This window comes from Rana temporaria, chromosome 1 (genome assembly GCF_905171775.1).
Source record: "Rana temporaria chromosome 1, aRanTem1.1, whole genome shotgun sequence".
Classification (NCBI taxonomy): Eukaryota; Metazoa; Chordata; class Amphibia; order Anura; family Ranidae; genus Rana; species Rana temporaria.
This window is the reverse complement of record NC_053489.1, coordinates 442071676-442089041: the sequence shown is the minus strand read 5'-3', so window position 1 is coordinate 442089041 and position 17366 is coordinate 442071676. Positions and strand designations below refer to the sequence as shown.

At 45.1% G+C, this 17366-nt stretch overlaps 1 protein-coding gene across 11 annotated transcripts in view; it reads right to left on the bottom strand.

Annotated features, from left to right (window-relative positions):
- The window catches only part of PTPN13 (protein tyrosine phosphatase non-receptor type 13), a 350570-nt gene that overhangs the window by 83695 nt on the left and 249509 nt on the right, over positions 1-17366 (bottom strand). For 10 of the 11 annotated variants that reach the window (XM_040326640.1, XM_040326643.1, XM_040326655.1 and 7 more), the window contains 4 exons: positions 16831-16993; positions 15389-15812; positions 12239-12336; positions 10135-10191 (listed from right to left, as the gene is read on the bottom strand). In XM_040326640.1, coding sequence (XP_040182574.1) covers positions 10135-10191; positions 12239-12336; positions 15389-15812; positions 16831-16993 — 742 coding nt within the window. The remainder of the gene's footprint in view (positions 1-10134; positions 10192-12238; positions 12337-15388; positions 15813-16830; positions 16994-17366) is intronic. The other variant, XM_040326647.1, reaches the window with a different exon arrangement.

The following is a 17366-nucleotide window of genomic DNA, read 5'->3' as shown; positions in this document are numbered from 1 at the left end:
CCACTGTTATTGCACAGAGCAGCCCCTCATCTCCTCTTCTGGGATCTCTCTGCTCCTCCTTTTCTGTGTCCGCCCTCAAAGCAAGCCGCCTGTACATTTTATAATTTGTTAATGCCAGGCATGTTTAGCACTTGAGCGTTAAGCCATTTCATGGGCCAAGCTTTTGAAATGTTTACAAACACTTGGCTTTAGGGATGGTTTTGTGCCACTTTTCTCCTGCCTAGAGAAAGACGCTCAGGAGAGCTGGGCAAATGCGTAGCATGTCTGGCCTCTGGAAGTGTCAAAAGTTTTCAGAAAAGTGCAAAACTGTGGCAGACAAATCTGTTTTTGTCAGGCAGGCTGCATGATTCATGCCTGAGAGGGAGCTTGAGTCAGGGGAGGGGAGCATTACAAGTTTTGTGTCCTGAACAATAATAAAAAATAATGCAACACATTCTCGGCTTGCTAGGAATAATTTCTAAGACCTACCCCTACCTTACCCCCCCCCCCAGCTCAAACCCAACCATTCTTACATATTTAGATCATACTGGGAGAGTGCATGGGGGGGGGGGGGGGTGTTTTGGATATTACAATAAGTGTTTGCCCAGAGCAATTCACTTTTTTTATTGTACTATGTTGCTGTGGAATAGCAGAGACTACCTGCAACATTTCTTCCCACTTTTAAATAGCACAGATAAAACATGTAATTTTATTCTTCTAGCAGGCATAAAAAGACTATCAAAAATGTTCTTGTTAAAAAAAAAATATAAAACTGAATGCACATATCGTTAGTGAACCTTGAATGCATGCAAGAAAAAGAATGTAAGCACTGAAGAATAACTACATTTCACAGATAAACACAAGATGGCTTAGCTAAAGATGGAAATTATTAAGAAAAAGAAAGTCTGATCTGTGTTACATCAGCAACTGAAAAGTGTTTCAGAAGGAATAGTAAGCCCACAAGAATGTTAACAACTGCACACAGAGCATTTATTTATCCCAGAGAGAGTCTAAGAATGACCTCCAGCAGTCGTGCTCTTGCTTATTCCATCTCTTTAAAATACTAATACAGAATGACAAACGGCTTCCAGTACAGGTGGAACTTACACCAACATTCTTTGTTTGAACTTTCTAAAAGGCAGACGTATGGCTGTAATTTCATTGTACTAACAAAAAATGTGCCCATCTGTTTCATTCTGCAAGATTTCACACTTCTGTTAGGAAAGGAACATACAGGAAAAATAAATATTCCTGAAGACGTTAGGAAGTGCCGATCCTAGCACTTCTAGAATTCCACATCAGTGCGGTTTAGGCTAACCACTAACCCAGCTAACCCAAGTGTATAGTGCGTGATTTACCGGACACAAAATTGAAAATATGTGAAATGGGAAAATAACGATATTAGGTCCACCTGTTAGCCATCTTTTGAATACTGTACAATGTTTTTTTTTCCTCACAAGATAATGCTCCAGCATGGTGGAAGAACAACTCCTTGCAAGATTTGGGATCCTAATTGTTCTTTTTTACTACAATAATACAGTGATTTGACATGTGGAAGGGAGCCCAAATGTATAAACATTTGTTTTATATACTGTACTCCCTCATAAAGCATATCACGCACGACAGGGATTGGTCCAGTGGATGTAAATCTGATTTGTGCAATTTGACCCGGGCACGTATCTGTAGAGTTTACTTCTCTCTCTCTCCAAAGCACCAAGTCCCGAGTCTTTCTGCTTCGTTCCTCTGTTATTAGCATGATGACTTCTGACAAGTTTATAGAGGCGGGAGATAAAACCAGCCTGAAATGTGTGTCGGGTGTGGGTTCAATAGATTAGCAGAGAGCTTGTCTTGTCACAGCACAGCTCTGAAAGTATCTTAGTTATTTTGCCTATGTGGAGTGAGGGGGTGTGCCTTTCCTCCAATCAGCTGTCACGCAGTGAAAGCCAAGACTACACTCCTCCTGCTGAATGAGGAAGTAAACATTCTAACATGATGTAAGAATTTTAAAGAATATAGCAAGCTAAAGACAGCAGATATGCATATAACAAAACGTGTGTAGGGAGATTTGTTTCATCTCATGTGTATCATCCGAGGCTGTTCACTTCACTGGGTATATGTGAGGGTTTACATCTACTTTAACTTATCCTCAGCTTCTGTATTGCCACGGGAGACTTCATGAGCTTTCTGACGTGATCCTGGAAACACTGATTATCCCAAATCTTGCAAGATGATGCTCCAGCACAGTGCAGGATCATCTTCTTGCAATATTTGGGATACTAATCATTCCTAGCATCTTGCTAGAATATCTTTAAGTATATTCTATAACGTTGTTTTATTACTATTGATCAGCAATTTTATATGAGGGAGGCCTAATAGTCTTAATAATAAAAGTTTATTGTAACTGCTTGCTGCTCGACCAACGTCATAGGACGTCGTGGACTTTGAGCGGTGATATCTGAAAGATGCCTGAAGCTACAGGCATCGTTCAGAATAAAAGTGATAAAAAATAAATAAAAAAAAAGTAAAAAGAAAGCATCAAACTAGGAAAATTTAGTAAAATTAACAATGATAAAACAATTTTTTTTAAACGCTCCCTGTCCCTAGTACCGAAGTTTGGTGCCATTCCACGAGCATGTGCAATTTTGAAGCGTGACATGTTAGGTATTTATTTACTCGGCGTAACATCTATCACATTATTCCAAAAAAATTTGGCTAACCTTGCTGGGTTTTTTTTTTTATACACAAAACGTTCCCCCCCCCCCCCCAAAAAAAAAATATATAGGCCCAGATTCTCAAAGGACTTACGACGGCGTATCGCCATGTACGCCGTCGTAAGGCCGAATGAGAGCCGTCGTATCTATGCGGCTAATTCTTAGAATCAGTTACGCATAAATTCGGCTAAGATACGAGCGGCATGGGGCGTGGCCTGGAGCGGCATGTAAGCGGACGTCTTTCCTAGCAGCTCCGAGATCCCTCTGTACAATCCTGCACCATCCTGCCATCCTGCCCTTATACACCGACGGATAACCTGGCTAATCCCTCGGGGGACCCCTTGGGATAGTTTTCGGAGGAGTCTGGTGGATGGGAAAGAGGAAAAAACAGCCCGCGGCCAGGATGAATGTCACCACGCGCTCCGGCCATGATGGCCGCCGCAGCATCGCGCCACTCTCCTCTCTGGCATCCACGCCGGAATTGTTTGCAGATGATCCGGACACATCTCCCCCACCCTCTCCCAGGTCCTCCACCATGCCGGCGCTGCCTCCCCCTGGGTCGCCCAGTGACGATGGCCTGGAGGAAGGCCCGGAGCCGGAGCCTACGCTGCTGGAGGTCCTCAAGTTAATGAAGGTAAACCATGCAGACACTATGGGGAAGATGGAGGAACTTAAGCTGGACATTACCATCATGCGCCAGGACATGCACAAGATGCGGGACCGCGTTAAGGAGACAGAGCGCCGTATCAGTGACCTGGAGGATACTGTGGGCCCCGTCCTTCCTACTGTTAAAGCCCAGGGTGTAAAAATTTGCTCACTAGAGGACAAAATGGACGATTTGGAGAATCGTTTACGCAGAAACAACCTGCGCTTGGTGGGCCTTCCTGAGCGGGTCGAGGGGTCTGACCCGGTAGCTTTCCTGGAGAGCTGGTTTACCCAGGAATTTGGGAAGGACTGCCTATCCCCCTGCTTTGTCCTGGAACGGGCCCACAGAGTGCCGGGCAGGCCGCTGCCTGCTGGAGGCCCCCCTCGTACTATGGTAATGCGCCTCCTTAATTACAGGGACCGGGACTCTATCCTGAGGGCCGCCCGGATTAAGGGGAGCCTAAAGATCAACAACGCCTCGGTGTCCCTCTTCCCGGACTACTCCCCTGCTGTCCGTGCCTCGAGAGCAAAATACCAGCATGTCAAGCAGAAGCTGAGGGAGAAGGCCATCCAGTATTCGATGCTGTTTCCTGCTACGTTGAGGGTGGTACACCAGGGCCAGGTGAATTTCTTCCAAACCCCTGCCACCGCCTTATCCTGGTTTGAATCCCTGCACCAGCCTGGCCGTGCATCTGACAGGGCATCCGATGGGCGATTCCTCTACTTCCGTTGTTTTATTTTTCATACATTTGTTTTTCTTACCTGGGATAGCCCCCCATGGGGTTTTTTTCTTTTTTTTTTCTCTTTTGTTGAACTCCGCTCCACCAGAGTGCCTCCGGGGCAGGAGGTATTTTCAGATACTCACCATTACAAGAGGACTAAGGTCTCCTCAAGGTGACTGTGCTGCTATTATTTAGCCTATTACCGTTCTGTTTGAAATACGTTTATGTCAGTCAAGTGAACATTGACTGTTCCTAACTCGCTTGCTGGCTTGCCTGCGGCGGGCCATGTTCCCTGTGTCCACAGGTAGTTCGGGGTTAAAGCCAGCCCCGTGTTTTTTTGGGGGTCTGGCAGGGGTTAATTGTAATGGGTTGCTGTCTAAGATGTGGATGTTTTGGAGTGTGATTGATTTCCTGCATGTGGTGTTGTGTGTTGTGAGCTTGTGTGTGTGGGTTTCTGGCCCTCTCTCTGCCCCCGCCTGCGCCCTGTCTGGGTCACTGTCACTTGATCCGCCCTGTGTCCCATTGTATTTAAAGCTTTAACATGTCTGTGGTAAAGTGTATTTCATGGAATGTTCGGGGGTTAAACTCTAAATTTAAGAGGGCTTTATTGTTTGATTTCCTTAAGGCGTACAACCCCCATGTTTTATGTCTGCAGGAAACGCATCTCTTGGGCTCAAAGGTTATGGCATTGAAGAAATGTTGGGTTATGCATGGGTTCCATTCCACCTACTCTAGCTATGCACGGGGGGTATCCATTCTAGTGCGGAAGGGTCTCCCTTTCTCCTGCGAACGGGTGGTGTTAGACCCCAAGGGTCGGTATGTGTTCCTCCAATGCACAGTGCATGCCACGCCACTATTGTTGGTGGTGGTATACGCCCCCCCCCCTGTAACGGCAGACATCTTTACAGACTTAAGTGTACAATTTGCTACCTTCCCGGCTATGGCTGCCCTTATAGTGGGGGACTTCAACTCGGTGCTCGACCCTGTTCGAGACCGCTTGAGGCCCATCCCTTATGACTCTAAGCTGTTTAGTCAGTGGTGCGACTCCTTCGGTTATGTAGATCTCTGGAGGCTCAGTCACCCAGGGGCTCAGGAATATACATGCCAGTCCCGGACGTACCGTACTCTTTCCAGGTTGGACTATGCTCTGGGGACTCCAGACCTGATTCCCAGTGTACAGACAGTTTCCTACTTACCTCAGACGTTGTCTGACCATTCCGCAGTGACTGTGGAATTGGTAATAGGTCATAGGCCCTCTTTTCGGGTGTGGCGACTCAGTCCTTTTTGGGTCTCCGCGCCTGAATTCCAGGAGCCGATCAGGCAGGATATGTCCCACTATTGGGGGGACAACGCTGGGTCGGCCTCCTTTGGTCCCACCTGGGATGCCTTTAAGGCGACGGTGAGGGGTTCATACATTTCCAACATCTCCAGTCATAGGAAATCCTCCCGGGCAGCTCTTTTGGCCCTGGAGTCCTCCCTGGTGAACGCCAGGGCTCATTACTCCGCGCACCCCACCCCGGAATCCCACGGGGCCCTGGTGGGGGCGCACAGAGCCCTGGACCTCCACAGGGTGGATGTGACGCGGAAACAACAGCTATATTTGTCAGCTAGGATACTTGAGCATAGTGGTAAGAATGGCAAGATGTTGGCATATCTGTCCCGCACGGAGTACGTGGATCGGACGATACCCCGTATTCAGTTGCCGGATGGCTCTGTCGCTTCGGATCCCATAGCCATAAATCAGGCCTTTAAATCCTTTTATGAGAGCCTGTACGCCGCCCCTCCCCCCCCAGACGAAGAAGAGACATTGGGATTCCTAGAATCCCTTCGGTTCCCAGTCCTTGAGGAATCACATGTTTCGATATTGGACAAACCCCTAACAGTAGAAGAAGTCACCGAGGCTATTTATTCACTCCCTCCAAATAGGGCCCCTGGGTTAGACGGCTTGCCCGCCGAGTTGTACAAAAACTATGCGGAAGAGTTGGCACAGAAGCTACACTCCTTGTTTGGGCAGGCTCTGCAGGAGGGTGAGCTCCCCTCCTCCATGTGTGAAGCCCTGATTGTGGTGCTCCCTAAGCCTGACAAGGACAAGTTGCTATGTGGGTCGTACCGCCCCATTTCGCTACTAAACAGTGACGTGAAGGTGCTAGCTAAAGTTTTGGCTCTAAGGTTGCAGAAGGTTATTCTCCATCTTATTCACAGAGATCAGGCGGGGTTCATGCCTGGAAGGAGTACGTATGACAACATCCGGCGACTATATTTGCACATCCACAGGGCTGAGACCATGAAAAAGGGGGGCTTGGTGCTGTCTTTAGACGTACTAAAGGCCTTTGACACTGTCAACTGGTCGTTCCTGTGGGAGGCCATGCACCGAATGGGCTTTAGTGCCCGATTCATCAGGTGGGTCCGCTTGCTGTACACCAATCCCAGAGCCAGGGTTAGCACTAATAAAGATGTTTCCGATGTTTTTACTTTGCAGAGGGGTACCAGGCAGGGCTGTCCGCTCTCGCCACTCCTGTTCGCACTGGCCATTGAGCCTTTGGCTCTGGCGGTGCGACAGACGGCGGAGGTGGCTGGGATCTGTTACGGTTCCCTCTCTGAAAAGATATCTCTATACGCGGACGACGCCCTGATTTACCTCGACGGTACGGAGCGGTCCTTTGTCTCCCTGATGAGGGTGGTGGAGGAATTTGGGAAGGTCTCCGGGTTGAGAGTTGGTTGGGAAAAATCGGTTGCATTCCCTATAGGCCCTATGCTTGACTATTCCTACCTCTCAAGGTCCAAATTGTCAATTCAACCTACCTTTAAATACTTGGGGATAAATATTAACGCAGACCTGTCTTCCTATGAAACCCTAAATGTTACCCCAATTGTTGCACATATGGAGACCAGGCTCAAAACCTGGACCTCCTTACCGCTCAACCTTATTGGCCGGGTGAACATTTTCAAGATGATTTACCTACCAAAATTTTTATATGTGTTTCGGGCATCCCCAATTTTTTTGTTAAAGAAACTTTTTAAAAAACTTGACTCGATCCTTTTCACCTTTCTGTGGCAGGGATCGAGCCCTCGCATGGCCAGGGCCTCTCTCCAGGCGGCTAAGCTGGAGGGGGGTCTGGCTTGCCCTAACCTACGTCGGTATTTTATAGCGTCTCAACTAACGTATGTCTATGATTGGTTCCTGGAGGCCTCCCCATCATGCTCCACTGCTCTACTGACTGCTCAAGTGGGCTCCAGGGACTCGTTGGTCGATGACCTCCTCAGGTCAAAGGCAGGACGATGCTCCCGATACGCTCCGTCAGAGGTTGGCTGGTTGGCGTGGCACGAGGGCAATGGCTTGCTCACTGATTCAGGTGGGGTATCTCCTAGGGCCCCCCTATGGTATAATTCAAATTTCCCTGAGCTCCTGGGCCATCCCGACTCTGGGTGGTGGACCCAGGTTGGGATCACACGTGCTTCCCACATTTTTATCAATGACCGGTTTCTTTCGTTTGAGGAATTGCGGGCTCGCAATGGGGTACAGGCGAAATTCCTATTCAGATACATGTCCCTCCGCCATGCGGTTCGGGCACAGTTTGGGGGTCTGGCCCAGGGGCTCACAGAATCGCCCCTGGAGGCACTCATGTCCTACTCAGACATAGAGAAATTGGTCACAGCGTTCTATACACGCCTACAATCAGTGGGGGTTAAACCCTTTCAGCTTGCTCAAAGAAAGTGGGAGGTGGATATTCCGGGGCTGTCCGAGGAGGGGTGGGAGGAGGCCTCGGAGGCGTGCTTCCTTGATCTTATAGGCTCTAATGATCAATATATACAATTTAAGTTCATCCACCAGTTGCACTATACCCCTGCCAGGTTGGCCCGCATGGGTCTGAATCCCAGTGCTTCCTGCCCCAGGTGTGACTCCACTGAGGCCGACTATTCACATATGTTTTGGTCATGTCCCGCTGTTTTAATATACTGGAGGGAATTATTTTCTTTTTTTAAGGACACTTTACACATCTCTGTTCCCCTCGCCCCGGAGACCGGATTGTTGGGGGTGCTCAATGACTCTGTACCTACCACCCATGCTCGAACTTTAATACGAATTGTTCTATTCTATGCCAGGAAACTGATTTTGCTACATTGGAAGAGTGCCTCTGCCCCGAATACCCAAATGTTGTATCGTATGGTGAATAAGGTATTACCTATGTTTAAGTGTATATATAAGGGTAGGGCCTGTCCCAAGAAGTTTTACAAGATTTGGCAGCCCTGGCTGGACATAGCGGACTCCTTTTGGGGGGACACCCCTTTCTCTCAGCCATAACTGGCTGCGGGTGGGGGGGGGCTCCGGGCGGTCTGGGCTGGGGGGGGGTGGGTGTGCGGGGGAGGGGGCTGGGAGGCCAGTATGGTTGTATGTGGGTGTGAGCTGGAGTGAATGTTGGCGGTGTGTGATAGGTCACGTTTCTAGCTGTTCCTTTTGCTGACAGCCAAATGTTTGCGCCGGTGGACCAGCTTGGGCTCAGGCTGGGTCACCTGGAGACAAATTATCCCTCCGTTGAGGGACTGGTGCAGCTATGTTCCGGGAGGGGAAGGGGCATGGGGGTTTGAAATGTTTGTTTCTATGCCACCTCATGCGGATTTTGTGACAACCATTGTTCCCTTTCTTCCTTTCCGGAAGTGTATGTCAAAGTAAAACCAATAAAAATTGTTTTAAAAAAAAAAAAGATACGAGCGGCATAAGTCTCTTACGCTGTCGTATCTTAGTTGCATATTTACGCTGGCCGCTAGATGGCGCTTCCGTAGATTTCCGCGTCGAATATGTAAATTAGCTAGATACGCCGATTCACGAACGTACGTGCGCCCGGCCGAAGCAAGATACTCGTTTACGTAAGACATACGCCGGCGTAAAGTTACCCCTCATAAAGCAGGGGTAAGTCATGTTAGGTATGGAAACGTACGAACAGCGTCGTATTTTACGTCGTTTGCGTAAGTCGTCCGTGAATGGGGCTGGACGCAAGTTACGTTCACGTCGAAAGCATTGACTATTTGCGGCGTAATTTTGAGCATGCGCACTGGGATACGTTCACGGACGGCGCATGCGCCGTTCGTTAAAAACGTCAATCACGTCGGGTCACGATTCATTAGCATAAAACACGCCCACACTAGCCTACTTTGAATTACACGGGCTTACGCCGGCACAGTTACACTACGCCGCTGTAACTTTGGGCGCAAGTTCTTTGAGAATACGGGACCTGCCTCACTAAGTTATGGCGGCGTAGTGTATCTGAGATACGCTACGCCCGCACATAGTTACGCCGCCCTACGTAAATCTGGGCCATAATTTTGGGGGTTCTGTGTAATTTTCTAGCAACAAATTATGATTTTAGATGTAGGAGAGAAATGTTAGAATTGGCCTGGGTAGCAAGTGGTTAAAGAGGAATTCCAGGTAAAAATATTTTCTACATAGTTACATTGGTTCAATGTACTGTATATACCATAACTGGCCTATGTCCCTGGAAGCTGAAAATCCATCAGTGATCTCCACTCCGCTTTCAGGTCCTGCACAGAATTGCTACCTTGCTGCATTCTGAACACAGAAGGGGTGCCATTCAGAGAGTGTTTTGCCTTTTCTGAACGAATCTCTCTAATTGGACGAGGTGGAGTCCGTGCTGAGTGACCCACCTCCTGTCAATTCGCCAGGTATGGTATATACATAGTTAGAAGATGAACCAATGCAACTATATAAAATATTCATGCCTGGAAAATATTCTTGCCTGAACTACCCATGTACAAATAGTCAATCAATACTTGACAAAGGATTCACAGAGAACTCTGGGTTAGCTAAAGAGACAGCATAACAGAAGGTGCTTATTAAACAGCATATTAAAAACAAATATAAAATTGTAAAACCAAGATTGCAGTGCTATATTTCAGCTGGTAGGTATTCACAGATTAATGTAATGCTTTCCATATTATGTGTCTCATGTTGTAGGCAAAATAAAATTATTCAAAATGAGGAAAGTGGTAATGCCTATGTGAAACAAACTGAATTATACTGTCTATGGTGCATTAAATCAGTATGAAGTTCTTTTACATACCATTTCCTTTATAAAGGTTAGGCGAAGATGGACTCCCAAGGCTATGCATACTAACGCCTGCAAAACAACAATATTGTATCACTTCATAGACAGAAATATTTCATCTGCATATTTAGTGGTTTGTCTGAAATTCAGCCTTAAATGATACAAGACTTTAACCTTGACTGGCACTCTTACTGTAAAATATTGTGTGCAAATTACCAAATGTAAATACACCTGTCATGAGAAAATAAATAAGCTACCACTGCTTCCCTACTTTTGAAAAGGAAGCTGCCTGGCTGTGTGGCTTCAGAACTTCTAATCTAGAAGTATGTCAGAAAAAAAAGAGAAACGTCAGAATCCCTTAGCATTGATGATATTTAATACATGGATATACTCCAATGTTTTATCTCTTAGACTAGGTTCACACTACTGTAGCTGTGATTTGATCTGATTTTCAGTCCGATTATGTAGTGCTACTTGGTTATGTTTTGACACACTTTTGAAACTACTGTGTTTTTTGGTAGTGGAAGGAGATTGGATGCTGGTGGTTAAGGAGCGGGCACCCACCAGCAGAATGTATATATAAAAAACAAAAAAAAGCACAGGGCTCCCCCCACCCCATACCTTTCGGGTCTACCGTACTTTGGGTTTTCAGGGGAACCCCATGCCAAAAAAACAAAAATGCAGTGGGGTCGACCCCAAAATCTATACCAGACCCTTAGTCGAGCATGCAGCCTGGCAAGCATGTAATGAGGGGGTTACAAGCGTGTGCCCCTTCCCCCCGAACCATACTAGGCCACATGCGTTCAACATGGGGGTAGTGCTTGCCCCCCGGAAAAGCACCTTGTCCCCAATGTTGATGAAGAACAAGGGCGTGATTGTGGTGGTCTGAGTGGAGGCTTATTGGAAATCTGGAAGCCCCCTTTAACAAAAAAGGGGACCACTGAGACACACTGTCCCCATATGATTGAGCAAGGGGGAGTTGTTTTGCTGGGTGGGAGGGGGTGGCCATGTTGAGGGCATGAGGGCCTGGTATGGTACAGATACGGGAGGAGGCACATGCTGGTCTCCCTCCTTTTCTAGTATGGATTGTAGGGGTACCCCCATGCTTTTTTTTTGCAAATGACCAGCTCTTTTATTTACATTCTCCTGTCAACTAGGAATCCCCAGCTGGGAGCAGGGATTAGTGACTGTTTGTTAGAAATCCAGTGAGCTACTAACTTCCTGTTTGAGCTGAGAACAAAGTACCTCTGCTACACTGAAATCCCAAGCAGTGTTTCAGCCCTGCCCAGTTCTCCCCTTCTGGACTACAAAACACCTCCTCCTCATCTCATGAGACATTGGTTAAATGGGTAAAGATATTCTATAGTCTTAGTTGAAAAACTGGGCAGGTCCAGAAACATTAGGATTTTGGTGTCGCACAGAGAGAACAGAAAGGTATAAGCTTACTAGCTTTCTGGCAGGATCAACAGGCATTTTTCTATACTTGCAGGATCTTTAAAGCAGAGCTCCACCCAAAAGGGGAGGTTTCGCTTTAAGCACTATCCCTCCCCCGCCACATTTGGCATGCAATTTTGGGGGAAGGCGGGTACCTAGCTTTGACAGGTACACGCTCCCACTGCCACTTCTGCTTGGTCCGCCTAGGCGAAGTGGAAGTTCTCCTCTCCCCCTCCCTCCATTCTTCTGTGACACACCACAGGTTCTGGGAGATTGAGGTGGAGCAGTGCGGACCTGGCCGTGAAGCTGCAAGCTGTCACAGCTGGGTGCCCACACTTGTAATGCTGGCGCTGGGAGGAGAGGCAGAAAACCGAGGGTTCGGCAGCCACATCGTTGGATCCTGGGACAGGTGAGTGTGTGTTTAGTCAAAGTCAGCAGCTACACTTTTTTTAGCTGCTGACTTTTAATAAACTCAAAAACAACTGGAACTCCACGGGATTAAACATGGAGAAATGTGCATATATTAAAGAGATATTCTGCATGTGTTTTTTTATTTGTTTTAGTCTAAACATACACATCAAAGCTTCTACTGTACAGTGTTGGTTAGAGAACACAATGTTTTGCCTGGCTACAAACATGTAAAATGTCAGTGTAAGTAGAGCAAATAAAGTTTTATGTTGCTGACCGACAACATAGGCGTGGCCACTGTCCTCCATCGACGAAGAGTCTGACTCAGGTTTCCGAATATCTGGGTTCATATTAAATCCTGAGAATGACTTCGACCTAAGGAAAAAAAATAAAATAAAACCAGGGTTAGTTCTGAAAAATTCATGCCATGTAACGTTAACCCTTTCATGATGGCCCAACATATATGCGGCATCCAGGAAGTGGGCTTTAAATCTGGGAGCCACATATAACAATATGTGTTCTTGTGTTTGCACGCTCACTTGTGATCTCCCAGCACTGAGATTGTGCTGTTGGTGACAGCCCCAAGTCTCTACTAACAATCTCACATTATCGCTGTAATAGCCTTTGATTGGCCATCAGTGTGATTATTCAAATTAGTAATTTGCCCTTGTTTTTCCTTGGTCAAGAGAAAAAAAAAGCAGACTTTCCCGCTAGCAAGGAGGAAACGATACAGTGCATCTGTTTCTTCTCATTAGAGGCACTGACAGTTTGTGTCAGTGTAGGTGTCTGTTAGGCTACTTTCACACTGAGTCGCTTTACAGGTGCTAAAAAGAGCGCCTGCAAAGCGCCTCTCCTGTCACTCCAGTGTGAAAGCCCGAGTGCACACTGGAGCGGTGCGCTTGCAGGACGTTAAAAAAAGTCCTGCAAGCAACATCTTTGAGGCACGCATACACCACTCCTAAAGCGCCCCTGCCCATTAAAATCAATGGGCAGCACAGTCGAAGCGGTGTTTTGCGGGCGCCTTTAACCATTTATTCAGCCGCTAGCGGGGGTTAAAAGTGCCCTGCTAGCGCCCAAAAAGTGCCTCTAAAATGACATTAAAGAACTGCTAAAACTAGCGACGCTTTATCCCAGACGCCCCCTCGCTCTTAGTGCGTCAGTCAGTGTCAGTGTGTTTAGGTAGGAAAAATAAATGCATGTTATTGGTTCTTGGCCCTACATATATGTAGTATCACTGTAATCGTTAGGATAATTTTTGGTGCAGGTGGGCAGTGGTAAAGTTGAAAAATTATATATTTTTTTTACCATTTTGTAAATTTTTACTTTCCAATAAATAAAAAAAAATCTGTAGATATCCATTAATATTACCCTCCAAATGAAAGCCCAATCTGTCCTGAAAAAACAAGGTATAATGCACCTGGATACTAAGTAGTTGCAATGATATTTACAGTTTTACCAACAAATGTCAAAGTTGCAACATTGCGTTTGGGCATTAACCACTTCCTTACTGGGCACTTAAACCCCTTCCTGACCAGAGGACTTTTTGCGATTCGGCACTGCGTCGCTTTAACTGACAATTGCGCGGTCGTGCGACGTGGCTCCCAAACAAAATTAACGTCCTTTTTTCCCCACAAATAGAGCTTTCTTTTGGTGGTATTTGATCACCTCTGCGGTTTTTATTTTTTGCGCTATAAACAAAAATAGAGCGACAATTTTGAAAAAAATATATATATTTTTACTTGTTGCTATAATAAATAGCTCAATTTTTTTTTTTACGGTTTTTTTTTATCCTCAGTCTAGGCCGATACGTATTCTACATATTTTTAGTAAAAAAAAAAAAAAAAAACGCAATAAGCGACTGGTTTGCGCAAAAGTTATAGCGCCTACAAAATAAGGGACAGAATAATTATTATTATTTTTTTTTTTTTACTAGAAATGGCGGCGATCTGCGATTTTTATTGGGACTGCGACGTTATGGCGGGCACATCGGACACTTTTGACACATTTTTGGCGCCATTCACATTTATACTGCAATCAGTGCTATAAATATGCACTAATTACTGTATAATTTTTTTTTTTACTAGAAATGGCGGCGATCTGCGATTTTTATTGGGACTGCAACGTTATGGCGGACACATCGGACACTTTTGACACATTTTTGGCGCCATTCACATTTATACTGCAATCAGTGCTATAAATATGCACTAATTACTGTATAAATGTGACTGGCAGGGAAGGGGTTAACACTAGGGGGTGAGGAAGGGGTTAAATGTGTATCCTGGGTGTGTTCTAACTGTGGGGGAGGGGGGGTGACTGGGGGGGGTGACCGATCTGTGTCTCTATGTACAAGAGACACAGATCCGTCTCCTCTCTCCCCTGACAGCACCGCTGTCTGCGAGAGCCGGGAATGAGAGATGATCTCATATGTAAACATATGAGATCGTCTCTCATTGGCCGCACAGATCGCCTAGGAAACGGCCGCTTCGATCGATTGGCCGTTCACGGCGATCTGTGACTGGCTGTGTCCAAGGGACACGGCCAGCACAGCAGTTCCCCACTGCGCGCTCGGGAGCGCGCGCGGGGAACGCGAAAAGGGGCGGCCGTAAAAACACGGCCTCCCAGAGAAGTAGAGCCACCCTGCGGCCGTACAAAGTCGTACGGCCGTCGGGAAGTGGTTAAAGGGGTTGTAAAGGTTTGTTTTTTATTTTCTAAATAGGTTCCTTTAAGATAGTGCATTGTTGGTTCACTTATCTTATCCTTCGATTTCACTTCTAAATGTTTTTTTTCTTTGTTTTGTCTGAATTTCTCACTTCCTGTTCCTTCTTAGTAAGATGTTCAGTAAGCTGTTCTAAATGACTTTCCACCACTCAGATGATGGCGGAAAGCTTACTGAGGAAAAACAGGAAGTGAAAAATTCAAACAAAGAAAAAAACCATTTAGAAGGGAAATGGAAGGAAAAAGTAAGTGAACCAACAATGCACTAGCTTAAAGGAACCTATTTAGAAAATAAAAGACGAACCTTTACAACCCCTTTAAGGTTTGTTTTGATCCTGGTCATGAAGAGGTTAAAATGAAACAAAATACTTTGAAGGATTATCTTTTTAATTGGAGCCTCATAAGCATTGGAGGAGGAAGGTAAGATAAAGCACAACATTACAACACAGTAGAACATTGCTATGACACCTATTCCTAAGAGAAACATGACTGCACACTAGAGATAAACAAGTAGAAATGAGAGAAAACAAAGGCAGAATTGTATGTATTGCAACGATTGTGTTCGTTTCTTGCTTTATTAACAATTAGCACTGCCGAGACTACTAAAAAAAATAGCTACACATACAAGTGTATTTTGTATGTATATATACAAATTCATGCCTCCTCATTTTCTTTTACATTTAATCATTCTACACCAATGATCAATACTTACTCATTGAGCCTTCCACATCCAGTCACTGACTCTGTATCTGACTTTGCCATTTGATGAAAGGATGCCTGATTCATCAATTCTTCCAGTGTGGTTGGAGGATTATCCATTCTGGCATTCAGCATTCTCCGCTGGGGTGACTGAGCAACTTGACTGAGGTCATGGTAAGATTTGCTTATAACCCGCGGTCTGTCCTCCCAGGGGTTTTTTGCTTTTCGATCTTTCCCCCCACTGCCTAGGTGTGTTTGAAGGGCGGATAGGTCTGAGCAAGACAGTCTCTTGAGAAGATCAGGCTGGATGGATACAGGTCGTACTGCCATTCGATTTAATGTGGTGCTAGCCAGGCTGGTTGTGCTAATAGCCCTACCCATGGTCAAACCACGCAGAGTTTCTGCCTGGATGTTCAGGCTCCTTAGAGACGCTCTTTCTGATAGGAAAAACAGATATTAAGAAACATGGTGAATTGATCACATTCTACCCGATTGATCAATATGTACTGTATAAGATAAACTTGGCACCAGTTAGGTGTTTCTATTCAAACAGAAGAACTGACTGGTCACTGTTGAACAGAGATTTTCGGATTTAGAAAACTTTGATAAATGAGACTAAATATTGTTAATATTCATGAACAAGAACACAAGATCCAAAAAGGTAGCCTTGATGAAAGACAAAATCAGTACTGAATAAATGTTGGCTCATTATAAAAAAATGGGTAATGGTAATCACTTGCAAAGCCTAAACTATATGTAAACTTTACAGCCATAACATATACAACATTTAACAAGGCTCTAGTTGTGAAATTGCACTCACAAAGTCTGAACGGAAAAACTGTTCTTCACTGTAGTAGTTGGTCTCATTCACCTGGATGCATTGGATACATTTTACTACTCATCAAATTAGTGATAGTAACATACCCCAGCATCTGCGCTCTCACGGGCAACGCAACTGGATTACAGTGACCAAGTTGCCCATTAGGATATAGGGTATGTTCCTGCATAGCATTTGAACTGAGGAAGCCATTTGAATTTGGTGAAACGTATTCAGCATTAGAAAACAAGTCACTTTACAAAAACAGGTGAGGTGGTCATTAAACATGATACTGATATAGTCATGGTCTTCATTTATTCTCAATAATCAAAAGCATTAACTGCTATGAATTACTTTGAAAAAACACTTCCTTCCTCTACTAACAATGAACCTCTTCACCAAAAGCATCTAAAATTACTCCTTTTGCTGCCCCCATAGCAACCAATCACATTATTTCACTTGTGTCCTGTGTACTTTTTCTCCATACAATAAGAAAAATTAAGATGGAATAATAAAGACATTTAAAAAAAACTTAGAATGCAGCAAAATATTTGATGTTGTACACTTCTAGCAAGTGCATGGATCGGTAAGACTGGCTCTGATTCTGAGAAAAGACAATAAAACACATGGCATCCTACCAATCTCTTGATTCTCTTGGCTGCTTTGTCTGGCTCTCATTTGTAGCTGGAACTTGTGCAGAGAAGAGCAGAGGTGGAGGAGGTATTGGCAAGTCTTGCTGCTGTCTGTTTGGAAAACATGTTTGATCCCATCCGATGTGTTCTGCAAACTTATTTTTTTCTTCTACAGCCAGAAAAAATAAAAAATAAACATCACAATGTTACCCTTTGTAATGGAACAATATATACTGTACATATGCATCAAAAAAGGGATTAATTAATTAAGGGATAAGGAATTGTAGAGATTTTTTACACAAACAGTTAAATAAATAGTTGAAATACATACATCTTTCTGGGTCTGCCAAAAAATCTGCAATTCTGTACAGCCAGTCCCATGATTCAAACACTTTTGGCACACTGCACATCTAAGCGTGAAACATTTATAGTTCAGCAATGCAGCTGCTTATATCACCTCTCTACAGTGGGTGCCAGGTCCCCTTTATAAATTGCTGTATTTCTGCATAAAAAAATAAAATTGAAGTCTATGTATATTCAAA